This window comes from Ovis canadensis, chromosome 13 (genome assembly GCF_042477335.2).
Source record: "Ovis canadensis isolate MfBH-ARS-UI-01 breed Bighorn chromosome 13, ARS-UI_OviCan_v2, whole genome shotgun sequence".
NCBI classification, from domain to species: Eukaryota; Metazoa; Chordata; class Mammalia; order Artiodactyla; family Bovidae; genus Ovis; species Ovis canadensis.
The window spans coordinates 80,130,496-80,146,433 of record NC_091257.1 but is presented as its reverse complement, the minus strand read 5'-3'; the positions used below and the strand labels follow the sequence as shown (position 1 = coordinate 80,146,433).

The 15,938-nt window shown below is 45.1% G+C and overlaps 1 protein-coding gene across 1 annotated transcript; it reads left to right on the top strand.

Annotated features, from left to right (window-relative positions):
* Positions 1 to 9,303: 9,303 nt before the first annotated feature.
* Positions 9,304 to 11,342, top strand: C13H20orf173 (chromosome 13 C20orf173 homolog). The gene is made up of 4 exons (XM_070289248.1): positions 9,304 to 9,327; positions 10,297 to 10,662; positions 10,888 to 11,066; positions 11,219 to 11,342. Exons 1-4 carry the CDS (start codon positions 9,304 to 9,306, stop codon positions 11,340 to 11,342), a joined length of 693 nt encoding a protein of 230 aa, XP_070145349.1.
* The last annotated feature ends 4,596 nt before the right edge of the window (positions 11,343 to 15,938 follow it).

The window sequence follows — 15,938 nt, the reverse complement described above, 5'->3', positions numbered from 1 at the left end:
GCCCCGCCCACCTGTGCTGCCACTTCCTTTGGCGGCTGGAACGGCTCCCGCAAAGGAACGGGCTCCCGCAAAGGAACGGGCTCCCGCAAAGGAACGGGCTCCCGCAAAGGAACGGGCTCCCGCAAAGGAACGCGCGCGTTAGTTGCTCAGTAGTGTCTGACTCTTTGCTATCCCATAGACTATAGCTCGCCAGGCTCCTCTTCCTCTGTTCTTGGGATTCTCTAGGCAAGAATACTAGAGTGGGTTGCCATTCCCTTCTCCAGGGGATCTTCCAAACCTAGGGACAGAACTCAGGTCTCCTGCATTGCAGGCAGACTCTACTATCTGAGCCACCAGGGAAACCCAACTTGGCCTAGATGGTAGGAATTAATGGCAGAGCCTGATTCCAACCCATTTCTTCTGGACCTCAAAGTACTCTGGGAGCAAGAGCCTTTGGGGTTGATTCTACCCAAACAGCCTCTCAGTGCTTTTCCTCAGAATGGCTGGTGGAGGTGCCTGGCTCAAATCATTTCAGTAGCATTAGACCAGAGCTTCTGGGCTTCCCACGTGGCCCTAGTGGTAAAGAACCCATCTGCCACTGCAGGAGATGCAGATTCAATCCCTGGGTTGGGAAGATTCCCTGGAGTAGGATATGCAACCCGCTCCAATATTCGTACATGAAAAATTCCATGGACCGAGAAGCCTGGTGGGCTACAATCCGTAGACTTGCAAAAAGTCAGACACACCTGAGTGACAAACACACACACACACACACACACACACAGACCAGAACTTTGTAAAGAGGGGTTTAGGGAACTGTGGAGAGTCCATAGAAGAAAATTACTGACACATTGGGTCAGGAAAGGCTTCCAGGAGAAAGAGAAGGGACACAAGCTGGGTCCCTTGTGGCAGTCCAACTCAGGAGAAGCCGAGTCCCCCTGTCTGTCTGCAGGCTACAGCCTGCTAGGAAGGGAAGAAGGAAAGGGCTAATGCATATTAATTGAAAACTGACAACATGCCAATTACTGTTATCCATTCTACATCAGCCTGGAGAAGGGAATGGCAACCCATTCCAGTATTCTTGACTGGAGAATCCCATGGACAGAGGAGCCTGATGAGCTACAGTCCATGGGGTTGCAAACAGACATGATTGAGCGACTGAGCATACTCTACATCAGAACAGCTCTGGAAGTCGGTGCTATTTCAAACCCCATTTTGTAGATGAAAAAGCCAAGAGTTGGACTGACATTGCCCGAGGTTGCAGGGGGAGTTAACAGGGCAAAGCTGGGCTTCAAGGCCTGATTTTTCTGACTCTAGAGCCTGGGTCTTTCCCACACATTAGCTACCACCACACCAAGTGCAAGAGAAGTCTATTTTCAGTTAGATGCCCATGAACAGTGTTGGCAGAAATTATCCTCTCCTCTCTGTCATATGTCCACGCCATGCCTATTCATATTTGACTTCCAAGCCTCCTTCCTCAGTGGGGCTCCCCGCTAAAACACACTTCTCCACTCCTTTAACATGTATTACTCAAGCTTTTCTTGTCTCCCCTGTTATGGAATACCATGGTGAGTAACAAAGATGTGGTTCATACTTACTCTTGAGGAGCTTTCAGTGGGGAGTAGGAAGAGGTAAACAACAACAAAATGTATGTATGTTATATAAACCACTGAACTGTGCTCTGAAAATGGTTACAATGGTAAATTTTTTGTTATGTGTATTTTACCATAATAAAATTTTTTTTAAAAAAAATAATAAAGTAATTAACTACTAAATAAAGGAGAATGTGCCTTGCACTGTGAAGGAAAAATCAGGGAACTGTAATAGGGACAGCAAAGTGGAGAGACTTTCTGTTTTAGGAATTCTAGAAGTAGGTAGTCCTTTCCCTTCATAAAGTTATTCTAGGCGACCATGACTCAGAAGTCATAGGAGACCAAGACACTGACCAGTTGGAAACTTTGCTCTTCACAATGTCAGTCTTCCCCTTAATGCTTCCAGTCCTCCCCTTCAAGGTGAGGTCCTTTGGCCATGGGAGCACTTGGATCCTGCAGAGGAGTGCCTCACTCTGCACACTGGGTTGCAGGAAGAGGGGGTCCCTGGTCACATGTAGATGTAGCCTAAGCCTGACCAGAGAAGGGGAAGGTTTCAGGCCCTTTCATTGGTTCATTCTGCCCAGTCACAGCCTTCTTTCACCCTACATGAGACACTGATAAATGAACTTTTCCTTAAATCATTGAGGAAATAAGTATATTTGAGGGTTTCCCTGGTGGTCCCGTGGTGAAGAATCTGCCCACCGATGCAGAAGACATTGGGCTGGGAAGATCCCACATGCTGCAGAGTAACTAAGCCCATGCACCACAACTACTGAGCCTGTGCTCTCGAGCCCAGGAACCACAACTAATGAGCCCACGTGCCACAACTACTGAAGCCCATGCACTCTGGAGTTCATGCTCCACAACGGAAGACGCAGCAATGAGAAGCCTGTGCACCGCAGCTAGAGAATAGCCCCTCTCCCCACAATTAGAGAAAAGCCTGAGCAGCAGCAAAGACCTAGCACAGCAAAAACTAAATATTAATAAAATTATTCTAAAAAGAAATAAGTATATTAGGGACTTTCTTGATGGTCCGATGGCTGAGACTCTGGGCTCCCAATTCACGGGGCCTGGGTTCAATCCCTGGTCAGAGGAAGTTCGACAAAGTGCAACAAAGTTCAAAGATCTCATGTGCTGCAATTAAGACCAGGCACAGCCAAATAAATGAATAGATAAATATATTTTTTAAAGCAATGAAACTGAACAAAACTATCACAACAATCACCTTCAGTTCAGTTCAGTTCAATCGCTCAGTCGTGTCCGACTCTGCGACCCCATGAATCACAACACGCCAGGCCTCCCTGTCCATCACCAACTCCCGGAGTTCACTCAAACTCAATATACCAGCAAATTTGGAAAACTCAGCAGTGGCCACAGGACTGGAAAAGGTCAGTTTTCATTCCCATCCCAAAGAAAGGCAATGCCAAAGAATGCTCAAACTACTGCACGATTGCACTCATCTCACATGCTAGTAAAGTAATGCTCAAAATTCTGCAAGCCGGCTTCAGCAATACGTGAACCGTGAACTTCCTGATGTTCAAGCTGGTTTTAGAAAAGGCAGAGGAACCAGAGATCAAATTGCCAACATCCGCTGGATCATCAAAAAAGCAAGAGAGTTCCAGAAAAACATCTATTTCTGCTTTATTGACTATGCCACAGCCTTTGACTGTGTGGATCACAATCAACTGTGGAAAATTCTGAAAGAGATGGGAATACCAGACCACCTGACCTGCCTCTTGAGAAATCTGTATGCAGGTCAGGAGGCAACATTTAGAACTGGACATGGAACAACAGATTTGTTCCAAATAGGAAAAAGAGTACGTCAAGGCTGTATATCGTCGCCCTGCTTATTTAACTTCTATGCAGAGTATATCATGAGAAATGCTGGACTGGAAGAAACACAAGCTGGAATCAAGATTGCCAGGAAAAATATCAATAACCTCAGATATGCAGATGACAACCAGTGTTATGGCAGAAATTGAAGAGAAATTCAAAAGCCTCTTGATGAAAGTGAAAGAGGAGAGTGAAAGAGTTGGCTTAAAGCTCAACATTCAAAAAATGAAGATCATGGCATCTGGTCCCATCACTTCATGGCAAATAGATGGGGAGACAGTGGAAACAGTGTCAGACTTTATTTTGGGGGGCTCCAAAATCAGATGGGGGCTGAAGATGGTGACTGCAGCCATGAAATTAAAAGACGCTTACTCCTTGGAAGAAAAGTTATGACCCACCTAGATAGCATATTCAAAAGCAGAGATATTACTTTGCTGACTAAGGTCCATCTAGTCAAGGCATTGGTTTTTCCAGTGGTCATGTATGGATGTGAGAGTTGGACTGTGAAGAAGGCTGAGCGCCGAAGAATTGATGCTTTTGAACTATGGTGTTGGAGAAGACTCTTGAGAGTCCCTTGGACTGCCAGGAGATCCAACCAGTCCATTCTGAAGGAGATCAGCCCTGGGATTTCTTTGGAAGGAATGATGTTGAAGCTGAAACTCCAATACTTTGGCCACCTCATGCGAAGAGTTGACTCATTGGAAAAGACTCTGATGCTGGGAGGGATTGGGGGCAGGAGGAGAAGGGGATGACAGAGGATGAGATGGCTGGATGGCATCACCGACTCGACGGATGTGAGTCTGAGTGAACTCCGAGAGTTGGTGATGGACAGGGAGGCCTGGCGTGCTGCGATTCATGGGGTCACAAAGAGTCAGACACAACTGAGCAACTGAGCTGAACTGAATGGCAAACAATCGAGGAAAATCAACAGTGCAGCAATCCTGAGGTCATGATACTGGTTGGGACAACTAACAGACCAGTAAGCCAGCCAAAAAATTAACAGATCTGGAAAGAAGATAGTTACTGTGGGTCTTAATAAGGTTTCGCACATCACTGGTGGTCTGGAAGGCTGCCCACTTGTATAAGCCTATACACATGCTCAGGAGAGACTGGAGAGGGTTCTAGATATCCTGTCATCCTTGGCTGAATGTGAGGTATGGAGCATGCAGAAATTTAAAGGGGATGAATCTGTGAACTGCCTAAATTGTCAGTGTGTTCTCCAAACCACATGGAGATCCATTGGTAAAGGGCAGAAGCTTTATTAGCTCAAGATATTTAAGTATAACTTACAAGAAATCAGTGACTGGGCCATTAAACTACATTGAACCAAGGTCACCCCTAACTCTTCATGATCCTGGGTTAGGCAAATCCATGATACAAAGTCATGATCCATAAAATGAATTGGACTCCACCATGACTAAAGCTTTTGCGTTTCAAAAGACACTAAGGGAAAAGTTTGCAAACCATGTATGATAATGGACTTATATCCAGAATACATAAGGAACTCTTAAAAGTAGTAAGATGACAGTAAAATGGCCAAAAGATTTGAATAGATATTCACCAAAGAAGATATATGAATAGCTAGCTAATAAGTGCATGAAAAGATGCTAGGCATCAATTGTCATTAGACAAATGCAGCTTAAGACCATAATGAGATACCATCTTATACTCACTAGAATCAGTTTAGTTCAGTTCAGTCGCTCAGTCATGTCCGACTCTGTGACCCCATGAATCGCAGCATGCCAGGCCTCCCTGTCCATCACCAACTCCCGGAGTTCACTCAGACTCACGTCCATCAGGTTGGTGATGCCATCCAGCCATCTCATCCTCTGTCATCCCCTTCTCCTCCTGCCCCCAATCCCTCCCAGCATCAGAGTCTTTTCCAATGAGTCAACTCTTTGCGTGAGGTGGCCAAAGTATTGGAGTTTCAGCTTCAACATCATTCCTTCCAAAGAAATCCCAGGGCTGATCTCCTTCAGAATGGACTGGTTGGATCTCCTTGTAGTCCAAGGGACTCTCAAGAGTCTTCTCCAACACCATAGTTCAAAAGCATCAATTCTTCGGCGCTCAGCCTTCTTCACAGTCCAACTCTCACAGCCATACATGACCACTGGAAAAACCAACACCTTGACTAGACGGACCTTTGTTGGCAAAGTAATGTCTCTACTTTTGAATATGCTATCTAGGTGGGTCATAACTTTTCTTCCAAGGAGTAAGAGTCTTTTAATTTCATGGCTGCAATCACCATCTGCAGTGATTTTGGAGCCCCCCAAAATAAAGTCTGACACTGTTTCCACTGTCTCCCCATCTATTTCCCATGAAGTGATGGGACCAGATGCCATGATCTCAGTTTTCTGAATGTTGAGCTTTAAGCCAACTTTTTTACTCTCCTCTTCACTTTCATCAAGAGGCTTTTTAGTTCCTCTTCACTTTCTGCCATAAGGGTGTGTCATCTGCATACCTGAGGTTAGTGATATTTTTCCTGGCAATCTTGATTCCAGCTTGTGCTTCCTCCAGCCCAGCATTTCTCATGATGTACTCTGCATATAAGGTAAATAAGCGGGTGACAATATAAAGCCTTGACGTACTCCTTTTCCTATTTGGAACCAGTCTGTTGTTCCATGTCCAGTTCTAACTGTTGCTTCCTGACCTGCATATAGGTTTCTCAAGAGGCAGGTCGGGTGGTCTGGTATTCCCATCTCTTTCAGAATTTTCCACAGTTGATTGTGATCCACACAGTCAAAGGCTTTGGCATAGTCAATAAAGCAGAAATAGATGTTTTTCTGGAACTCTCTTGCTTTTTCGATGATCCAGCGGATGCTGGCAATTTGATCTCTGGTTCCTCTGCCTTTTCTAAAACCAGCTTGAACATCAGGAATTTCACGGTTCATGTATTGCTGAAGCCTGGCTTGCAGAATTTTGAGCATTACTTTACTAGCATGTGAGATGAGTGCAGTTGTGTGGTAGTGTGAGCATTCTTTGGCATTGCCTTTCTTTGGGATGGGAATGAAAACTGACCTTTTCCAGTCCTGTGGCCACTGCTGAGTTTTCCAAATTTGCTGGCATATGGAGTGCAGCACTTTCACAGCAGCTTCTTTTAGGATTTGAAATAGCTCAACTGGAATTCCATCACTCCCACTAGCTTTGTTCGTAGTGATGCTTTCTAAGGCCCACTTGACTTCACATTACAGGATGTCTGGCTCTAGGTGAGTGATCATACCGTCGTGATTATCTTGGTCATGAAGATCTTTTTTGTACAGTTCTTCTGTGTATTCTTGCCACCTCTTCTTAATATCTTCTGCTTCTATTAGGTCCATACCATTTCTGTCCTTTATCGAGCCCATCTTTGCATGAAATGTTCCCTTGGTATCTCTAATGTTCTTGAAGAGACCTCTAGTCTTTCCCTTTCTGTTGTTTTCCTCTATTTCTTTGCATTGATCACTGAGGAAGGCTTTCTTATCTCTCCTTGCTATTCCTTGGATCTCTGCATTCAGATGCTTATATCTTTCCTTTTCTCCTTTGCTTCTCACTTCTCTTCTTTTGACAGCTATTTGTAAGGCCTCCCAAGACAGCCATTTTGCTTTTTTTCAATTCTTTCCCTTGGGGATGGTCTTGATTCCTGTCTCCTGTACAATGTCATGAACCTCCGTCCATAGTTCATCAGGCACTCTATCAGATCTAGGTCCTTAAATCTATTTCTCACTTCCACTGTACAATCATTAGAGATTTGATTTAGATCATACCTGAATGGTTTAGTGGTTTTCTCTACTTTCTTCAAATTAAGTCTAAATCTGACAATATGGAGTTCATGATCTGAGCCACAGTCAGCTCCCGGTCTTGTTTTTACTGACCATATAGAGCTTCTCCATCTTTGGCTGCAAAAAATATAATCAATCTGATTTCGGTGTTGACCATCTGGTGATGTCCATGTGTAGACTCTTCACTAGAATAGCTACAATCAAAAAGACAAACAAAACCAAATGTCATTGAGAATGTGGAAAAATTGCAACCTTCATACGTTGCTTATGATAAATGTAAAATGATGCTGCCACTTTGGAAAATACTTTGAAAGATTTTTGACTTAAATATAAATGCATGTATAAACCAACAATTCCTAGCTGTCTACTCAAGAGAGATGAAAATGAATGTTCCTGCAAAAACTTGTAAACAAATGTTCATAGGAGCATTATTCATAATAGCCAAAAAGTGGAAACAGTTCAAATGTCCATCATCTGGTGAGTGGGTAAACACAAAGTGATCTGTCCACACAGTGGAATACTACTCAACAGCAGGAATTAACTCCTGATGCATGATACAATATAAACTTTAAAAATATTATGCTGAGGAAAAGGAATCAGATATCAGAAACTGCATATTGTATTATTCCATTTATAAACAAGGCAAATCTTTAGAGAAAGTGGGTTAGTGGTAGCCTGGAATGAGGAGTGGCTTTGACTGCAGATGCAAATGGGGATTTCTGATGAAAATGTCCTAAAACTGGGTTGTGGTGATGCTTATACAGCTGTATACATTTACTGAATTATACACTTAAAATGTGTGAATTTTATGGCATGTGAATTGTGCCTTGATAAAATTGCTAAAACTCAAAACCAAAGCTAATGTTTCAGGATGTTTTTAAAAGGTCATATTTAGCTAGGGCTGGATAAGAAGGGAATGGGGAATGACTGCTTAATGGGTATGGGGTTTCCATTTGGGATAATGCGTATGTTCTGGAATTAGGTAGTGGTGATGGCTGCATTATGGTATGAATGTCCTAAATGTCATTGATTTATTGTACTTTAAAATGGTTTAAGTGGTAAGTTTTTGAGTGTTTTACAACAAAAATACTATGTTAGTTCATGTAAGTGAAACACCAATAAAGCTTACTATGCATCTTTTTCTAGATGATTCTTTAAAACCTTTTTATTTTAAAATAGGTATAGGCATATAAAAAATTACAAAAATAGTAAAAAGAGATTCTGTGTACCCATCACCCAGTTTCTCTGGATGGTATCATCTTACATGACACAAACCAGGGAATTGACATTGACACAGTTAATTAGTCTGCAGTCAGTTCAGTTGCTCAGTCATATCCAACTCTTTGCGACCCCATAGGCTGCACCACTCCAGGCTTCTCTGTCCATCACCAAATCCCAGAGCTTGCTCAAACTCATATCCATTGAGTTGGTGGTGCCATCCAACCATCTCATCCTCTGTCGTCCCCTTCTCCTCCTGCCTTCAATCTTCCCCAGCATCAGTCTTTTCTAATGAGTCAGTTCTTTTCATCAAGTGGCCAAAGTATTGGAGTTTCAGCTTCAATATCAGTCGTCCAATGTATATTCAGGACTGATTTCCTTTAGGATTGACTGGTTTAATCTTCTTGCAGTCCAAGGGACTCTCAAGAGTCTTCTCCAATACTGCAGTTCAAAAGCATCAATTAGTCTACAGACCTTACTCAAATTTTTTGGTGATTTTTTTTTTTTTTGGTTGCCATATTTGGCATATGGGATCTAGTTCTCCGACCAAGGATCGAACCCATAATCCCTGCAGTGGAATCTTGGAGCCTTAACCACTGGACTGCCAGCAAAATCCCCTGGTGAATTTTTTAAAGCTATAAAATACTCACTGCAGATTTTCACTAGTTATGAAAACTGTTTTCCTGTTCTCATTCCATGGAAGAAAACATTTTGATTTTTTGAAGAAATGATTTCTGACCCCACCCCTTTATTAAAAACCTTAAAAACAACTTAGTTTTTCATTTTGTTTTTTAACATCTTCCACCGGCCAGGGTTGAATTAGGGAGTGATACTGGAGATGAGGAAGGTTGTTTGGAGACAGAAACAAAAGGATTAAAAATGGATTTGGAAATCGTGGGAGAGGGAGGAGTTGAGGATAGCATATGGGTTTCTGGCTGCAGCAAGAGGTGAGTGGAGGAGCACTTGCTGCGATTCAGAAGTCTTGGGAAGGGTTTGGTTTAAAAGGAGCAACATGAGTCCAGTCTCGGGCTTGTCCGGGTTGACGGGTCTCTGAGATGACTAAGTCAAGGTGCGACAGACTGCTGGGTTTGGGGGTCTAGAGAACAGAAGTGAAGTCTGAGCCGAAGTTGATCAATTGCAGAGGGGCCGTCGCACATAAATAGTACTTAAGTTCCCCTGTCCACTCTGTTCCTGTATCCCATAAATTCTTATTAAAAGATTAAGTCGTAGGGATTCAGAGGTGAAAAAGGTGATCACGGGACTTCCCTGACTGTCGGTCCAGTGCTTAAGGACCCACCTTCCAGTGCAGGGGACGTGGATCTGATCCCTGGCTGGGAAACTAAGATGTCACGTGCCATGGGGGCAATAAGCCCGCTTGCCGCAACTACTGAAACTGCGTGCTCTGGAGCCCACGTGCCACAACTAGAGAGGAGCTCACACACCATAATAAAAGATTCCGTGTGATACAACTAAGACCCGAGGCAGCCAAAAAAAAAATATATATATATATATGTATATAAATGCAAAGGTCAGTCCCTGTCTATGTTGATCTTGCACTCAAGGCAGGCAGCTTGAGTGTGACAGGATAGGGTGGTGGCTTTGTGCCTCAAGGAGGGAGGTCACAATGTGTACTTTGTGATGAGATCTGTAATATACCCCTTGGCAGGGAGGACCCCACTGAGAGCTCAACCTCCTTCTGTGGGAAGGATCGGGGACACACCATATGTTACCTCTCTGCCCTCACACCTTCCATCCCAGACCCAGGTGGAGGGCCCTTTGGGGATAAGCAAATGGACAGAGAAGTGGGAGATGAGGGCTTGGCAGGAGGCGTGGTGTGGAGGTCTGGGGAGCCACAGAGGCCCACAGGACAGAGAGGTGGGGGGCTGTCTATGACCTCAGGTCCTCACCCCTCCCAGTCCCAGGTAGAGGAACCAGTTGGCCGCCTGCCACTGGAGCCATCACCTGGGCCAGACAGGAGGCACTGGCGGCAGATTTTTGTCCTGTGCGTCTTCTGGATGCTCCTCTTGTGGCTGATGACCCCCTGCCTGAATCTGAAGACTGACTCAGCACCCCAGGAAAAATGGATGGACGGGGCACCACGGGATTGCAGCTGCCCTTGGTTCAAATTCTGGCAATGTGGCTGCCCGTCCAGGAGTCTCAACCACTCTGTCTGCCACCACACAGCTGGAGAGCGCTGGTTTGATACAGGCTATGAGAAGATGAAGAGGTCCCTAATGGGAGCAGCAGAGTCCACGCGCCCTGGTCTTGTGCTCTGGTGGTCGGTCAGTGGTCAACACTGGGGCGTCCCATCCCATCCTCCCCCCGGGCACAGGTCACCTCCCACTTTCTGTCCCTGCCCTCAGCCCCGACTTAGAGTGCCTCCCATCTTCACAGCTTCAACTCCCGATCTCCCAGTGGAGGTCTCACCCACTCAGATCTGCTTCCTTTCCTCCAGGAGCCAATACCTGGGTCTCGGCCCCCCATCTCCTCCCTCCTGTTGTTTTCAGGACCTGAACGCAGCAAGCGAGCTGGGCAGAGTGTGGAAGAAGCTGCTCAAGGTGATTCCCCGACCCTCAGTAAGCCATTTTGATCTCTTCTGTGGGACTTGTGCCCTGATGGGGAATTCAAAGATCTTGCGGGCTGCCAGTCTCAGCAACAACGTCAACCGACCCAGCATGGTCTCCAGGTGGGCCTCGAGGAGAGGGCAGGGGACTGGACGGCCAGACCTGCCCCCAGAGTTCTTTCAGTTTCTACTCTCTTTCTCAGAATGAACCAGGTCCCTGTTCAGGGCATTGAGATGCTGGGGAACCAAACCACGAGATGCTCAGTCTCCCACAGGAATGCCAGGGGTCAGGGTTCTTGGAGGCAGGTGCTGCTGCTGCTCCTGCAGCTCTTTGATCTTGCATGGACTTCAGATGCTCTGAGTGAGGAGATGGTGGTCTGGGAACCCAGACATTCTTAGTATGGCAGGTAAGTAGCAGATGACAGAGGGGCCTCTAAGGAGACTCTCTACTGGCTTACTGGGCACACCTGCCAGACCTTCCCAGGTCTCAGGGGCTGCTGAAACCCCTCCACTTCCTAATTCTTCCTTAGATTTTTGAAGGTGGTCCAGTTCCCTAGCAGAATGGAAGCTAGAAAAGACCAGGTAAGGGTTCGACAGGTGGGAAGATGTGGTTGTGGGTCGCTGTGGACTGGGACCCAGGTTGACCACCTCCCCTTCCTCTCCAAGTCCTGGTGATCAGCCCCACCTTCCTCCAGTACAACCGGGGCACTCTCCATCTTGGGGGCTCATGGCTCTGTTCTGTGCCTTGCATACCTGTGACTCAGTTAAAGATTCTTGTCCTTTCCTCACTTAAAACTTTTCCCTGCTGGTGGTCCAGTGCTTAAGACCCCACACTTTCAATGCAGGGGATGCAGGTTTGATCTCTAGTCAGGGAACTAAGATCCTACATGCTTTGTGGTGTGGCCAAAATATTAAAAAAAAACAAAACAAAGCACAGAGTCTAAAAGTTTCTGCCTAGCTTCCAAGACCCTGTGTGGTCTGACCCCTCGCCTCCCCTCATCTCTCCCAGGCTCACACCACGGGTTTCTCAGTTCCCCACACGCGCCATCTGCCTCATGCCTTTTCACACGCTGCTCCCTCTGCCTGGGATGCCCTCCTCTTGTCTCCCCAAAGAACCTTCTCTTCCTCCAGTACGATGAGAATTGTATGATGCTCTTTTCCGGGGTCTGGGGTCTGGGCTCACACTGTGTGCTCAGACTCTGTCTCCCTGGAGAAGGTGAGCTCCATTCTCCTAGTTTCAGGAGGCAGCTGGTCACCCTTGATGTTGAATGAAGGGTGGTGGGATGAAGACAGGATTCAGCCTGCTGACGCATACATCCCTCTCTCATCCACTAGGATTCCTGCTTTGGATCTGGATCAGAAAAGCAAAGGAGGTGGTCCCCTTACTGGGAGGATGTTAATCAGACCAACAGAGATTCTGTCCATGCTCAGCAAGAAGCAGAAATGGAGGTCAGCTAGAGTGCACAAGCTCACCGTTCACACAAGTCCACACAAGTCCTTGTCCTTTGGGCCTAAATGCAAGGGAGTCTTGGAGTTGCGGCAGGACTCTGGGGACATTCAGGGATAAAGGGCAAGAGGAAATTGCATAGTGTCAGTCTGGTACTGAATAAAATCCTGGCCTGATTCTCCTCCATTCGAGGACAGTGTTGGGGAGGAAGGGCCCCACTTGACTTTCTTAGCTCAGGGACAATATTTGCATTAATTTCTATGCCTGGTTCCCTGGATCATGCAGGTGGTGTAAATTTAGAGCCAGCTCCATGCCAAGTGCAGACCCAGACTGAGTCTCCAGAGAAGTTCATTTCCCATTGGACAAAAAGATTGTTTTGGGGCCCAGCTTTTCACTAAAGATTCAGCTCTTTGAGGTTCCCAGTGTTTCGTGGGGGGTCTCTGTTCTGATTCTCGGCCTCCCCTAGGATCAAGGTCCTCTGCCTGCATGAACATTACACTTCTAAGTTTCTGGGCAACCCCTTAAGCATCTGAAGCACGCCCCCATACCGTTCTTCAGTTCTCTTCTCATTCCTGGCATCTAGGAACTTCCTGTTTTCTTTTAACCTCTGTTCTGCATTTAAAATACTTTTTATTAAACAATATAGATGTATATGCTTGCAAAATTACCAATTAACTCAGGAAAGATAAACAAGAGGCTTGAGTGGTAGTTGCCTCTGGGGAAGAGACTGGGTAGGAGGGGAGCAAGAAAGGGACAGAATCCTTCTTTTCACTGTTTAAACCTTTTAGACGATGTACCACAGACCCATATCATGCATTCAATAATAAATATAATTTTAAAAAGTTAAAACTGTGTTTTGACCAGCAGATTGGATTTTTCTTGCAGGAAATTTTTAGGTTATCTTTTACTTCATTAATTTCCTAGATCTGGAGTCAAAACTAAGTCTTTGTAGCTCTTCTGAAGTTCCATGAACTGGGTGACTATGTGATAAGGGCAGTGAGTTCTATGGGCAGCAGCTCAGTGCCTCATTCCTAGGGAAAATAACCTGGCAGTTCATCAGAAAGTTAAACATAGAATTACCATATGAGCCAGCAATTCCACTCTTAGGTAGGTCCCCAAGAGAAATGAAAACATGTCTGCCCAGAAACTCGAACCAAAATGTCTATAGCAGTATTATTCATGATAGCCAAAAGGTGGAAACAATCCAAATGTCTCTCAAATGGTGAATAGACAAACTGTGGCATGTCCATACAGTGGACTATTATTTAGCTATTAAAAGGGGGCAGAATATTAACACATGCTACAACTTGGAAGAACCTCAAAAGCGGATAAGTAAAAGAAGCTGACATAGGAAGGAAGGGGACAGGACACACCTTTTAAAAGAATGACATAGCCATTGAAGATACAATATAAACTGGTTAGAACCAACTAGGTCCAAGAAGGTAGAAGATTCGACTTCCAGTGGATCTTGAGCCTTTTTATACACTCCATTGTAATACATCAACATTTGCTAAGTGACACCACCCACAGGCACCATGACAGTTCTAACCATAAAGGGCCAAAAAGTGAGCAGTGGCCTGAATCCTAGAAATTTCTGTGCCTTCCCCAAAATAGTTGGAACGAGCCTCCCTCTTGTTAGCCTACGAGCTTACCTAGCCCGTAAAAACACTTCACATTCTGTCTATGAAATGTGTAACCTCCCAGGGTTTTGCCTTCTGAGATGGCTCACACTCTATCCATAGAGAGTGTTCAGATCAGTCCAGTCACTCAGTCGTGTCCGACTCTTTGCAACCCCATGAATCGTAGCACACCAGGCCTCCCTGTTCATCACCATCTCCCAGAGTTCACTCAGACTCACGTCCATCGAGTCCGTGATGCCATCCAGCCATCTCATCCTCTGTCATCCCCTTTTCCTCCTGCCCTCAATCCCTCCCAGCATCAGAGTCTTTTCCAATGAGTCAACTCTTCGCATGAGGTGGCCAAAGTACTGGAGTTTCAGCTTTAGCATCATTCCTTCCAAAGAAATCCCAGGGCTGATCTCCTTCAGAATGGACTGGTTGGATCTCCTTGCAGTCCAAGGGACTCGCAAGAGTCTTCTCCAACACCAACAAATAAATCTACTTCTTACTTATCACTTTGCCTCTTACTGAATTCCTTCTGCACTGAGACATAAAGAGCCTGAGGTTCATTAAGTCCTGAGACCAAGTGTGTGGTTTCAATTAAAAGGGAATTGTAAAGCAGAAACTAACACAATGCTGTAAAGCAATTAGGCTCCAATGAAAATAAATAAGTAAATAAAAGGCAGTGGATTCAAGGGAATCCCTGGTGATCCATGGTGAGGACTGGATGCTTTCACTGCTGAGGGCCTGGGTTTAGTCCCTAGCTGGGGAACTAAAATCCCACCAGTCATGTGGTATGGCAAATAAAACAAAACAAACAAACAAAAAAAACCACGGATTTCTCTGGTGGTTCAGTGGTTAGGACTCCATGCTTCCAACACAGGGGGAGCAGGTTTGATCCCCGGTCTGGGAAGTCATATCCCATATGCCATGTGGTAGCACCATCTCCCCCCAACCTGAATTTTGGCTGGGTTCGAATCCCATTTGAGTTGTGCAGTTTCAAAGACAGACACAAAAGGTCACAATATTGTATGATTCATTTTGTGTGATGTACCCACGATGGGCAAATTCTTAGAAGCAGAAAACAGATGCATGGTTACCAGGGGTTGCGGGGGAGGGCAGGTAGGGAGAACAGTGAGCGATTATTTGATTGGTGTGGTGTGTTTTTATGGGGTGTTGAATGAAAAAGTCTTGAAAGTAGAGGGAGCTGCTGGCTGCATGACACTGAATACACTAAATGCCGCAGAAATCTGTTCTTAAACGGCTCAGTGTATGTGATGTGAATTTCACCTCAACAAGAAAAGCAGTTGCACGAAAACATATGATTATATCCATAACTTTAAAAAAACACACAAAATTAAATAATATGTTGTTTAGTTATACATAGATTTTTTAAAATTTTGGCTGCACTGGGTCTTTGTTGCTGCGCAGGTGTGGGCTGCTCTCTCGTTGCCGTGCACGGGTGGTTCATTGCTGTGGCTTCTCTTGTCACAGAGCATTGGCTTTATGGTGGGATTCAGTATTTCAGCTTGAGGGCCCCAGAGCATGGACTTAGCTGCCCCTTGGGGTGTGGGATCTTCCTGGACCAGGGATCGAATCTGTACCCCCTGTATTGGCAGGTGGATTCTTAAACACTGGATTGCTAGGGAAGTCCTTGTTATATATAGATGTTGCAAAAAGAAAAAGCCAAAGGAATGAAAAACACAAAATTCCTGGTGGTATTACCATCTGGTGGGGGAAAAGGAGCACCCAGTGTCTTCAACGGTATTAACGTTCTTTTTAAAAAAATTTTTATTGGAGTATAGTTGATTTACAATTGATTTACAAATATGTTAGTTTCTGCTGTACAGCAAAGCGAATCAGTTATACAAATACATATATCCACTCTTTTTTAGTTTCTTTTGGAATGGATGGCTGGAGTTGTTGGAG